This window comes from Empidonax traillii, unplaced genomic scaffold (assembly GCF_003031625.1).
Source record: "Empidonax traillii isolate 1590-97213 ecotype Southwest subspecies unplaced genomic scaffold, ASM303162v1 scaffold2045:size41244, whole genome shotgun sequence".
In the NCBI taxonomy this organism is placed as follows: Eukaryota; Metazoa; Chordata; class Aves; order Passeriformes; family Tyrannidae; genus Empidonax; species Empidonax traillii.
The window spans coordinates 1-14,238 of NW_020957238.1; the positions used below are offsets into that span (position 1 = coordinate 1).

Genomic DNA, 14,238 nt, shown 5'->3' on the forward strand with positions numbered 1-14,238 from the left:
AAAATCATCAGTCTAAATAATGCCTTACTAGTGCTTTGTGTGCCTCATTGCAGTACCTAGTGCTTTTTAAATGTATTTGACTTTTCTGTGCAATTGTATCTTCAATGTTTTTAATAACAATCAATAGATCAAAAATGAGTTTCTTCATGCCAAAGAAGGTTCTCCTTCTCAAAACAACCCCAAATATTACTTCTAAAATAATTTTTATGAAGGAAAACTTTGGATTCATATGGGGTGTTCTTCAGAACTAGGTAGACCTAGGTATGTTTGTCTAGAATTATGAGGTTGAAATCATGACAATTTAATACTTTTAAGATCGTGATTTTAAAAGACAAAGGAAAATAAAACTAATTATAACTGGATTTTTCAACAAATAAAGTTTTAGGATATTAATATTTATTGTAAATCATGACACTTTTTAGCTGAATGAATGAACATTTGCAAAAACTACCTTGATCTAGTCTATTATCTAATCAACAAATTTAAATTTTATAAATGATAAAAATTAACATTTTTTTAAAAAATATTATTCAGGAGTAAAAAACTGATCATTAGTGACTCTGTATGTCTTACACCTAAAATGATAATGTTATCTGATATTCTTCTCCATTGATCTGTTTTTCATGAAAATTGATTTTAAATAGATGATATACTCAAAAGGTATGTTCCTGTCATTTTTCCATGATCATTAATTTATTATACTAATAATATTTTAAGTATTTTTTTATTGTTATTATTTACTTATACCATTATCTTAAGATTGAAGACAGGTGAGAGGTGGAGTAGGCATTTGTAACTTTACAGATAGTCTTCAGATTAGTAGAGAGCAAAATTTGGTGTTTGCAAAGGTCCCTTCCAACTCAAACTATTAAATGATTCTATGATTCTATGTTCACAAGAAAGTATAAAAGAAATTATTGGGGAGGGTAGATATACGTTATATAAAACCTAAACAGCTATGATAAAACCCATAATTTTTTATGTTTTTAACTGCTGCTTGAAAAAATTACTTTATGCTTTTTAGTGCTTATCCTTACTTAGAGTCAACATACCTGATATGAATACTGTTTGTCTTACAGTGGTGAACTGTTCTGATCCTGGCTTTGTGGAAAATGCAATTCGGCATGGACAGCAGAATTATCCCGAGAGTTTCAAATACGGAACAAGTGTGGCATACCATTGCAAGAAGGGCTTTTATCTGTTGGGCTCGTCTGCACTGACCTGTAAAGCTAATGGTTTATGGGATAGATCATTACCAAAGTGTTTGTGTAAGTATTCCTTCAGTTGGATTAATATTCAAGAGTGCTGCATGATTTTAAATCATGATAGACCGAAAAAAAAAAGTGTAACCATCTGTTGAAGAACAAAATTGAACTTTAGGATCAACATATTGCAAATTGTATGTCTCACTAAGAAAATGTTAAGATATCACGCAACTTGCCATTATTAAAAATGTGTTTATAGGGAATTGCAGAAGCATTATTTCTAAAGCCAGAAAGTTAACATTAATTTCCCCTTTTGATGAATTATTAAGATATCTGAAAACAGCTAGGGAAAAATTTTGCTCAAGAAAGTCTTTTTACAACATCACTTCATACTTCCTCCATCACTTTTTCTGCAGAGAGGGAGGAAATGTTCTGGTGTTTCCTACAATCAGTTCAGTGAACTGCAGATCTTTGAAGAATAACAGTTTGGCTGACTTTAATTTCCATTGAGATATTTTTCTTCTCTGGTCACTATTAATGTGCTGACATGATTTCTGATTTACAATGCAATTAGAGGAATAATAAATTAAGTTGGAGTATACTTTAATTTGAAACATATCGGATTATTTTAAAGTTTTTGCTTTACAAATTGTGATTTTTTATTAAAACTATTTGTTTTATGGATTTATAGCAGAGCAATAAATGTAATTAGGTTAGTGAAAATATTTCTTTGTTATGCTTGGTCTTCGTACTATTATGTATCTAATATTCACATGACCCAAGCAGTTTTGTTTTGATTTTTCACAAAAATCTACACTTTCAATATCTATCAATAAGAGGTATAACCTGAAAAAATGCGTTTATTCACATTTCAATACTAAAATAATTAGGCAAAATATAGCATTTTAAATACAAAAATCTGTATACATTTTTCACTTGGTGAGAACATTTTACTGATACAAGTATAGTCCTTAACTTTTGTATCTTAGACAAACCATTATGAAAGTCCATGGCCCAAATCTGTCAGTGATCCCTTCCTACTTCCAAGAGTGGAGTTTCAGTGTGAAGAGATGCTCCTTATGCGAGGGGCAAAAGAGGATGGAGGATCTAAATCACCTAAAATAGATACCCATCTTTCCACATCAAGCATTTTGGAAGTTTGATAGCATTTATATGACTTTCTGCTTTTAGACAGAGCTCAAGAAAAATCATAGGTATCTGTGCATTTATAATAGGAATCCATGACCTTTCTTTGGGGACTATTGATTGAGTCCATAGGAACTTTCAAATGAGCCTGGGAGGTGTCTATATCCCTCAATCTAAAGATTAGGCCTCAATTAAACCTACTGGATTTACTCTTGCTAATTTGCTGCTGTTGGGCTGAAACACATCTGAACCCTAAGTATCACTTGGACAAATCAAATTTCTTTCCTCTAAGGAAAATTCAATGAAATGATTAGGGCTCTTTGTGAGAGAAAAATCTGTTTATTCACAGATTAAAGCACTCAGAGCTTTTTCAAGTACTATAAGAGAGATGTGGTTTTCAAAAGTTATCAGTGATAATCTCTTTTTCCCAAGTGTGATTTTTTTCAAGATTGATTTTGGTGATAAGGCAAAGTACTTGGACAGGCAGTTGAGATAAGTTTTGAACCCAAAGTAGACACAGTTTACCATGAGCAATTCTAGTTCAAGAGTAAACAAATAGAAATTTCAGAAATTTCTAGAATTGTGATAGGACTTGCATTTCCATGGCACTGAAGTAAGCTCATTAAGGTAACTGCTCTGACTGAAAACGAAACACTGATTTTTTTCTGGGACTGTTCACCCAGACCAGTGGCCTGGTTTGCCATACCATTTGCTACATGAACGCTTAAACCAACCCAAGAAACACAAGAGAAACACACAGCATTGGTCAGGACCACAAACCTTGTCAGAAATCCATTGTGCAGTCAGATTGACATTATCGTGGGATCTGGTACAACAGAGAAAATTTTGTTATGTGTCAGAAATAGTCATCAGAAAAAGAGGTGATTTTTTTTCTAAAAAGGTATTTTAATCATAGATAATTCTTTCAAGTAACTTATCAAGCTTCTAAAGTTCAAATGGTCTCTTTAAATGCTGCCTGTTCATGTGACTGTTTATGACTTATGTTTCTTCATATAACAGATCTGAACTAGTTATATTTGCTATTTATGTTCCAAAAATGTTTATCTGATTTTTTCAAACAAAAGGTACACATTTAACTTAACCATAAATATGATTTAAAAATTAGAAAAAATGTTCAGTAATCCATTTTCCTCTTGCTCAGTCTAGTGCAACACATTGCTATAGTAATACTACAGAATACTATATTTCACTGTACTGCTTAAACTGTATCTAGTTATTTTATAAACATGATAGAGCTACAGATATGATAATCATATCTGTAACATATAGCACATTGCAACATTAACCTTATTTGGTTTATTCTTTCCTAACTGTAACTGGAATAATGTACACTATTTGTAGGGAAGGACAGTGAACAGAAATGAATCAGGAAAGAAAGTTTTATATTTTCAAATAATGGCTGAACTGGATGGGTTAATTTTATATGAAATTTTGTGTTTAATCTTACAAATGAGCAGTAAATCATCTATAGCAACAGCAAAACTGAAAATATGAAAGAGTTGAAATCCAGACAGAAGTGTATGTTGTGTGGAACCAGCCTTATATTTAAAAGTTATAATAGAATGTTTTTCTGTGCCCTGAAACCATATTGTGCTCTTTCCTTTGTTAGCCATTTCTTGTGGACATCCTGGGGTACCTGCAAATGCAGTTCTTTCAGGAGACAAATTTACATATGGCTCCATAGTTCACTATTCTTGCACAGCGGGTCGAAGGCTCATAGGAAATTCTACAAGGGAGTGCCAAGAGGATAGCCACTGGAGTGGGACCCTCCCTCACTGTTCAGGTACATGTACCAACCAGTATCTGAATGTCACCTTGTCACATAAATAAGGCTTGTCTCACGCATGTTTTTAGCTGCAGTCAGACATTTATTTCTTTTCCAAGTATATTTTAATTTCACCAATAGCCACTCAGTAGATCATACCCATTTATTGAAATATTACCATAATTGTCTCATTCTCTTTGTCATTACTTCACAAATTCACTTCTTAGCTAGGTGTTATCATTGCATGCTGCAGTGTATAGAACATGTAAAACAGTACTTAAAACCAGCTTGGGTTTTGATTAAAAAGGATGCATATATTAAATTTCATTTTTATGAGCACTGTTTTGCATAAACAAAGGTTGTTACATCAGAAAACGATGAATAAAAACCTCTACAGCAAAGATACTAATGGTAAACTTCATTATTGCTTCATTATAAATTTCATATTGCTCCTCTTTTCACTTACAGAAATATACTTTATTAGTGTCTCAATGTGCAAACGCCATAAATGTCTGGCATGTTCAGGAAGTACAGGAACAGTTTATTCTCTCACAGACTACGCAAATTTAGTAGAAGCCATAAACCATTTCACAGTTTTGTTGAAGTGGTGAGCTCAGGCAAGGGTTGGCTGCTGAGGACATCCAAAGCATTTTAATAGTTTTTGTAGGGGAAACAAGTCTACACACTTCAATATATAAGGAAACAAATACCTGACTCATTTGAAAATAAAATTTCCTAGTGAGAAAATTGTTTATAGTTACTTATTATACAATTTGCTTATAATTCACTTTGAACTCTTGGACATGCCCATTGTTGGGCTGATCCAAATCAATGCAGTTCAATTCAGATTTGACCTTATTTGAATATTTAATATAAACAGGTGTAGCCTATTTAAATTCAGTACTTTGAGAAAGCTCTAAATAAATTCTAATAGAAAATGGTCCATTTATGACCTGATTCTGAAAGGATGCTGAAAAGAATTTGAAATATTGGGGAAAGGAAGTGAATTTAAATCACCAGTATTTCTTTTCTGATCTATGCTGCTTGAGAAGGAAATAGTTTAGAGTCTTCTCAGACTGCTGGATCTCATAATCTCTATGCCTAGACCTGAAAGGAATCTCTGCAGAACAATCATGTGGCTTTTACACAAGGCGTTTCTTGCTTGTCTTAAGCCCACATTTATGTCACTTACACCTTTTTATCCAGTCTAATATGCCAGATCGGAATTGCACCAAGACTTCAACATTTTTAAGGTCATAGCCCTCTAGTGCTTTTATCTACCATTTCTTATCACAAGGAAAATTCTCATGCAGTCAGAAAGATATTTTAATGGCTAATAATTTAGGCTCTTCAGATATCAGTCACAAATATGATAGCATTTTTATAGACTCATAGATTTTTGAAAACATTATAAGAGCATTATACTCATCTCCTAGGGTGAGGAAAATATATCTAGTGTAACTAAAATATTGCTACTAATGCAGAATTGAATTGTCTAACTTTGGACATGATGGAACAGCACCTTGAGAGCAAGGGGATTCCTGAGGAAAATGAAAATCTATCTCTGTTAGCTCAATTTAAAAAAAAAACAAACACCACCAACAAAAAAAACAAACAACAAAACCACACAAAAACCCCAAACCAAACCAAACACAAAAACAACAACAACAAAAAAAACCAAACCAAACCAAACAAAAACAAAAACAAAAAACCACCCAACCTCCAAAAAACCAAAAACCAAAACCAGACAAAAAAACTGTCTAAAAATAGCCAAAGAAAACCCTAAAAAGTCTCTTATTGGAGGCAAAAGCTGTCACACCTCCTAAATATTAAGACCGTGTGTCCACTTTGCACAGAAATCACACATAGTGAAGACAAAATGGATGAATCTTTATTTCAGGGATGAGCTAGCTTTTATGTGGTACAGCATGGAATGTGTGGAATTTGGGAGGAATTAAGGAAGTTTCATGCAAGGGGATGTCTATAAATGGAGAAACTGAACTATACACATCCAAATATGGGTGAGAAGAGACAGAAAGAAGGGGGAAAATTATAAATATTAACTATCAGAGGCCAGTAAGCAGAGGGGTTACAATCAATAGCGACAGGGCTAACAATATTTGAAACTGCATATTACATATAAAGTAAGATTTTTCTCTCACAACATTGTTACTAAGTTGAATAAACATAACACTTTTTTTAACATAAAAAGCAGTCTCTGAGGTAGGAAGTTATCTGTTGTCCAGTAGTTTAGCTGCATTCCAAAGCTGTTTTTACTTCAGTTCTCCTTTTCTTCAGAGGTTTTTCTCCACTGTGAATACACCTCTTACAGGGAACTTCCAACAGTATCTCATTTCTCTAAGGTATTTAGAATTATAAAAATAACTACACTATTCATGTTAGAAATTCAGGAGATTACTCCATCAAAATCCAGTATGAATGATTCATTGTCATAATGACAATGAAAGAATGATTGTACCCAGGATGGCTGAGAACTCTAATTGGTTTTGTACTTCAGGGATATGAAAAACAGTCCAAATGTAATGTTTAAAAACTGTAGTCTGTTTCTGCATGGGATTTATTCTTTATTATACATTAATATATATTTGAATGCATGATGATTTTATGATGGTATAAGTATGATATCAGGGTCTGTTGTCACCTGGGACCCTTTACAATGACGGCCTTTTTTATCTTATGAATTAAGCGATAGTTGAGATTGTTGTTTGAGATGACTCACATTCATTTTTTGATAATGGATATGCAGACATCTACATTGCTAAATAAAAAAGTGTCTAGACCTTTATAATACTGCAACTGCCTTTGTCTATACCCTTTGACTATAAAATTGCATGGCCCCAGTTCAGATTTTCTCCAAGTCAAAATTAGATGTGTCCAAGAAAAAAAAATTCTACATTTTTTTTAATAATTTAATAATTTGTAATAATTCCCTCAGCAAAGTCCCAAAGCAAACTAAGACATCATTAGATTTTCGGAATCATAGATCATTCTGCCCTGAACAATTCCTTTCCTTTCACAAGCCAAAATATGTGCCACATAGTTGTTTCATGCTGGAAGCATGCCACAGTCGTAGCCTCAATCACAGTCCCCATGTTATTTCACACGTTTTAAGCAGACAGAAATATCTATGAAATAGTAATGTCTTAAAGTAAGTGGAAGAAGACAGCATCTAGTGGCCACATCTGGACTTCTGCTTTAACAGTGCCAGGGCATAAGTCACAGAAGCTAGTACCTAATCACTGGGACCATTATACTCTTAGAATTGTTCCAGAATATTTTCAGCCCTAGCAACCTTGCAATTACTTCACAAGTTTGTGTGTGCCAGAGATCATTCTCAACAGTCAGTTCGGATACAGCCACCATGTTTTGGAAAGTCAGTTTTACGATATAGATGTGGACAGAATATACCAGCTGGCTTCAAGACACCCACACTGTTCACAAACATGCACTTAGATCAGGAAATCTATGTCCAAATGCTGTAGGGCAGGGTAACAGAAACAGTCTCTTCTAGAAGAACTTAGTTCTAAACAAAGTCGATGCAATTAAAACCCACAAGTTAGCCTGGAATTCAGAGAGTGTCTCTTGGCCTCCTTTTGCGAGAAAGCATGATTGTATCTACTCATATTTGTTATAATTAAAACCTTATAATGTGCACATAATCATGTTTTCTGACTTTAGACAATTTTATTTTTCAATTAAATATTTGAGTTTCCTCAAAGATTTGCTATGGTTATTCCTTTGTTCATGATTTTGTTCTTCATATGAAGGGGTGCCCTTGATGAAAAACCTTTGCAAGAATATACAGACTTCAACCGATTAAATTATTTGCATAGATTTTGGAAGGAAAAAAAAAAAAAAAAAAAAAAAAAAAAAAAAAACAAAAAAGAAACAAAGAAACAAACAAAAACCACAAACACAACCCCCAGTTTCAATAGAATTTGAATCTAGACATATAATTTAAACATGGAGAACAAAGGATAATGTTGTTATGGACTACAGTTTAGACACAAAAGGATTTAGGAGATATACAATTTTTTGCCAAAATTTATGATTAATTCTTGATACTGAGACTGTGCTTCCTTAATCATTTTGTATATCATTTCCTGTAGCAGCCACTTTATATGATATGGTAGTTGACTGGTTAATTAGACCTATGAAGACATCTTTGAAAAGTCTGTCTTGCAGCACCTTATTTCTCTTCTGAATTTGTAACCAATATTTACATAAAAATTTAAAGGATAAGGATGGTTATGAGGTGTCCTTTTCATTCTTGACTGGTGCAGAGGGACAGGTGACAGTGTGGATATAGATATTTCAAATGCATTTCTTAAGAAACTTGAATATGCTTCTCCTCCTCACTCATGCTGTTATCTAATTCTTGTTATTAGAAGTTATTACTAGGACAGAAGTTGAACAGTAAAATACGTGTAGAAACTATGTCAAAAAGACAACAAATTTGTTGAACTGTCAAAAAGTGACAGAGGTGCTTCACATGTTCACATCTTTTATCTTTTATTTATGTCAACTTCTATGTTTAGGTCTGTATTGGTCTGAGAGAAGAAGTAGGGTAAAAAAGATGTATTTTGGCTTTTGTTTCACACTCTTATACCAGAAGAAAAGGGATGGATTGTAACAGAAACAATGCAGTTAGTAGTGCTGTTCACAAGAGAGTATTGTCCCTGCCACTACATTTGCATGTAATGTCTCTGCCGGTAGTTCTACTATGTTGTGTTTTACAGGAAATAATCCCGGTTATTGTGATGATCCGGGCGTTCCGGCTCATGGGTCTAGACTAGGGGAGGAGTTCAAAATAAAAAGTTTGCTACGTTTCTCCTGTGAAATGGGTTATCAGCTGAGGGGATCTGCAGAACGAACATGCCTGCTCAATGGTTCCTGGTCAGGAATCCAGCCTGTGTGTGAAGGTAGGTGTTGATACCACTGGTATTTATCACACCAGTGAATGACGTTTACTGACTTTTTATTCTTTGACTGAAAAAATATTACACAGAAATATGCTTTCATAATTCTCTGTAGATAGGTAATAAAAAAAAGTTTGCAAGCAGTTCATTTTTTTGCTTGAAAACCTAAATCCAAACTGTAAAGTTTTGTAATAAAGAAGTTTGTGAGAAAATAATTTCAATTAAACAATATTGAGTCTGAAAATAGATAGTAGATACCAGAGTTAAATGTAAGATTAAACGAATGCTTTTGATTGAAGATATGAAAATAGAGTAATAAATCTGTCATCTGTTTTATAGCAATAAAATACTTTCATCTTCTCTTTCTATGTAATATCTGTGCATGAAGTACTAAACAAATTATAAAATAAAGTTGTATTCCTAATTAAGTATAAATTAATGTATATTTCTCCACAAAAGTTAAACTAATATTTAATGATATATATATAAAATATATAATGAGATATATACTACCTCTTTCTTGGAGGAAATGAAACAGAGAATATTTCTGAAAATCACATTGTAAAATAAGATAAAATAATAAAAATAAAAATAAAGATTTTTTTTATTTTTGTTTTTTGTTGTACAGTCAGAATCAGAAAGCAGGAATAGAGGACTTTAAATTCAGTTTTATAATGACTTCTTGCTTTGAAAAGCTGCTTCTCTAATTCATTGTAGTTGGTGAATTTTGTAGTATCTCTTGTCTCCTAAACTAAACAATAAAATGAAAGACAGGACAAAATCTTTTTAACAAATTCATATTTTTTTTTCACCTAGGCATTTTATCACAGTAGCCTCATGTAATAATTGTTCTTTTACAATATTCTTCAGCACAGAATAATCTCCTGTCAGTGAAGATATCATCATAACTGTGCGAAAATGGCAGCGTGCACAGGATTAGTATTTGGATCGGTGTTTTCAGTAAATATTGAAGTTTAGCAAAATTTTTTCTGCTTTCCTTACATGAAGACATTAAGTATAGTAGGGCAGCAGAAGTCAGTGGCAATTATAATTGTTTCAAACCCTGCTTTTTTTCCACCATTTCTTTATATTGTTTGCTTCAACCTTCTATTTTCAGGAAAAAAAAAAACAAAATCAAAATCAAAGTAAAAAAGAAAGCCCCTTTCAAATGCAAGTAAAGTGATAATATTAAGAAACAGAAATAATTAATTTAAAAATATACCTATTAAATATTTTCCTACTAAAACTTGCTACATTTTTTTTTTAAAGATGAGCAATTAATCTAGTTGTTTGTGTTTGCACTTTTTTTTCCGCCAGTTAGTCACGTCTCATTGAAATATTGATTTTTTTTTTTTTTTTTAAATCTCTTCTTCACAGCTGTATCTTGTGGGAACCCTGGCACCCCAGCCAATGGTATGATAATATACACTGATGGAATATTATTCTCCAGTTCAGTCATTTATGCCTGCTGGGAAGGTTATAAAACTTCGGGGCTAACTACTAGACATTGTACTGCTAATGGGACGTGGACTGGCACTGCTCCAGACTGCACAGGTCAGAAGGAAACTTTCTTCTTCTAAAGTTTTGATGTAGTTAGTCATCCATGCTTTCCTACTGAAAAATATTGTTTTGATAGATAGTGGAACACATTTTTCCACATGTGTCTGTCTTGTAATACATGAATATTTTTATATATCTCAAGGTACATGCCCTTTTAATACATGCTAAATGTTTCCAATTTATCTTTTTAAGATGGCTACATAAGTAACTTTATTGCATTTGTTGACACACGAGTGTCAACACTGATAATATAACTATAATATAGTATAATTCTTTAGAATCATATTTTACTTAGGTGTTCCTCAATAGTTTCCTCTAGCTTTTTTTTTTTTTTTTTTTTTTTTTTTTTTTTTTTTTTTTTTTTTTTTTTTTTTTTTTTTTTTTTTTTTTTTTTTTTTTTTTTTTTTTTTTTTTTTTTTTTTTTTTTTTTTTTTTTTTTTTTTTTTTTTTTTTTTTTTTTTTTTTTTTTTTTTTTTTTTTTATTCTTGTGGTTTATGTTAGAGGATGAAGTTCTGGTAGCTCTAAGTTAGATTTTGGATCTATAATTGGATACATTACTGTGACAGTTTTTATTGTAAGTCAAACAAGTCAGAGTTGATCAGTCAACCAAGAATCAGGGAGCAGCAAGACTGGGTTATTCCATCAGGGAAAGTGGACAGAGACCAGAAGAATGCTACAAGGCAAGCAGGGCTAGTGGCCTCACTGACAAGGACAAACTCATAGTACATCAGTACAGTCATAAATACAAAAAAAGAAAAAAAAAATAAAGAAGAATTTCATAACACTGCTGGAATTGCATTGCACCACCACCACTAGGCATAATGTGACAAAGATACCAGTATGAAGGAAAAAGAATTCCTGTCAAACTACTTTCAAATCTAAACTACCACTAACAGACTGCAGTAGCAGTAGAGCACACCAGCTTAGGCTACTGTGTTAAAGGAAAACAATATCTGACCATGATATTGAAGTGCCAGACAATAACTTCTTAGATAAAATTGGAGACTAAGTTTTTATTTTTTGGTGAAATATGTTGATCAGAATTGTTCTTGTTTTGTACACTAAAAAAAGACTTTAGGTATATATGGTTCAATGTACACATGGTTCAACATTTATTTAAAAAAAACAAACCTTTTTTCTTTTCCTCACTAGTGATCAATTGTGGAGATCCAGGTGCATTAGCAAATGGCATTCAGTTTGGAAATGATTTCACCTTTAATAAGACAGTCAGCTATCAGTGCAATCCAGGGTACTTGATGGAGCCTCCAAGTTCATCTACCATGCGTTGTATAAAAGACAGCACTTGGAACCAGAGTAAACCAATTTGCAAAGGTAAACTTTTGCATTTACATAGTTTACAAATGCTGTTTTGACACTATAGGTGAAATTCACTAATTAGTGTCTTTATTTGTGAAAAAAAATATTGTCAAATATTCTCTGGGGCATTACTGTTCAAATACAACTAAAACATTTAGATATATTTTTGTATAAATTGTGTAGAATTTGTATTTATTTTGCATGTATACCATACTATAATATCAGTCAAAATTATGACATTAATGACTACAGTAGAAACAAATCAGTCTGCAATGAAGATTGTCAGAACACTCAACTTAAAAAGGAGAGAATGAAGAACTCATTTTCCTTTTATCTTGGATCAGATGGACAAAATTCTGCAAACCAAACTTCCTGTAAAAGATTGCCTTGTTGCAAGTAGTGTAATCATCCTAAACAGCCAGAAATATGCTTCCCACATAGCTAATTACATGTGCTAACAGGAAGGTCATAGTGCAGATGAAGCTAAAAGACAAATAAGGCAGCCTGATGAAAATTGTTAGCACCACTACAGCAGCCCGGGGAGTAAATTTAACAGCCTAGGGCGTCTTCTGCTTAGAAAAGGCCTACACTGCCAACTCACCTTGCACCACTTCAATGTGATGTCTAAGTCTAGCCTACTAATCAAATTTTGGCATATGTATTCAACTGGCTACATTTTCTGTTGTAAAAATCACTGGCTGAGTGATTTTATGGTCGTGCACTTTGTTAAAAGAAATTATAGGAAAATGTAAACCTGGTCATTCCAGATTTCATCATTTTGGGCACTCTTATCAGAAGGTGGAAAACAGAGAATTTCTAAGGCTCTTAGCCACTAATTACCAATAAAGTTAATTACCATTGTGTGCTGAAAGCCTTAGGAAATGAGCAGGTGAATGAACAAAATCATATTAAATAGTGCTGCAAAATTAGTTTAAAAGAAGATGCAAATATTTAGAATTTTACCTAGCTCAGTAACCTGTTGCCAACAATAATCAGTAATGGATATGTAGGGAAAGAATTCATAACTGCATAAGCTATATACTCTTTTGGCTTCTAGCAACCTACTGCTCAGAGACCTCCTAGACCCAACAGTTGTATATTTGTATTTAAATTGGTTTTCTGTCTATAACAGGCTGCTTTGTCAACACATGCTTTGTTGGAACAGAATGGCCTGAAATATGTTTTCTAGTTTCAAAAGTATGAGTATGTATTATATTGCACTTTCCTAAACCCTATAAATTATTAAAATTATAAATTTTATTTTCTGGCACAGCTATTACTTGTGGCCCCCCTCCAACAGTGCTGTATGGGAAAGTGGAAGGATCTGACTATCGCTGGGGTGCCAGTGTGAGTTACAGCTGTGCAGAAGGCTATCAGCTGTCTAACACAGCTATTCTCTCCTGTGAAGGCCGAGGAGTTTGGCGGGGAGACATCCCACAGTGTTTGCGTAAGTTTTCAGGGTATGGTTGTGTTGGGCTTCACCAAAGCTACAATCAGTTGTCTTGGGCTACAGTCACAGAATCACAGTTTAAAAAGGACTCAGCTACATCAGGTAATAGATGAATTACCACAGGATTCTCCCTCCTCCTACCAAAAAGCTTACTTATGAAATTGAGTGGCTGTGCCTGTTAAGGGCACGGTCTTCTTTCTCTCCCTGAACGTCACCTCCATCTCTTTTTACCAAATTGGACCCATCAGCATTTGCCCTACTGATAATCCTTTCAGATATTCTGAATTTGACTTGTGGTGAGCATGATTGAAATATTCCCTTACACTTTTCCTTTTTTTTTCTTCCCTGTTTCCATTTCCATTGACAGGTGAAAACAAAAATGCTAACCCTTAAGCTCATGTCCTTGCACTCCTTTCTAAACAATTTTTTCTTTCTAAAGGCGAGTACATACCCTCATATCTTGCTTGTATTTGATTTTTAGCATCTTCCAAATCTGTCAATTCATCTCCTTCAGTGCTTGCAATCTTGTCGGGACTCTGATAAACAATTTTGATTTTATCTAACTAGGGCAAAAATTTCCAGCCTACTCATCTGAGGGTGACTGATGTGAAAACTGATTATGCTTTGAAGCATTGCAATATAGCATTGTCTACTTTGGGAGTATTTTGTCATCCAAATCTAATCAGCATTTAAGTGTCTCAATTAAAAGGTCTATTTTTCCAGGTTAATTTTATGCTTACAATAGTTATAACACTGATAAATAATTTTAAATTGCTGTCAAGGATTTATCAGAGCAACAATCCTACACAAATAATAAACATAGCATTTGCACTC

General features: G+C 33.2%; 1 protein-coding gene across 1 annotated transcript in view; it reads left to right on the top strand.

Annotated features, from left to right (window-relative positions):
- Positions 1-1,083: 1,083 nt before the first annotated feature.
- Positions 1,084-14,238, top strand: part of LOC114071484 (CUB and sushi domain-containing protein 1-like) — a 38,509-nt gene continuing 25,354 nt past the window's right edge. The window contains exons 1-6 of the mRNA XM_027909313.1: positions 1,084-1,268; positions 3,982-4,155; positions 8,898-9,080; positions 10,455-10,631; positions 11,790-11,969; positions 13,228-13,401. Of these exons, the coding sequence (XP_027765114.1) occupies positions 8,999-9,080; positions 10,455-10,631; positions 11,790-11,969; positions 13,228-13,401 (613 nt within the window). The 5' untranslated portion in view covers positions 1,084-1,268; positions 3,982-4,155; positions 8,898-8,998. The remainder of the gene's footprint in view (positions 1,269-3,981; positions 4,156-8,897; positions 9,081-10,454; positions 10,632-11,789; positions 11,970-13,227; positions 13,402-14,238) is intronic.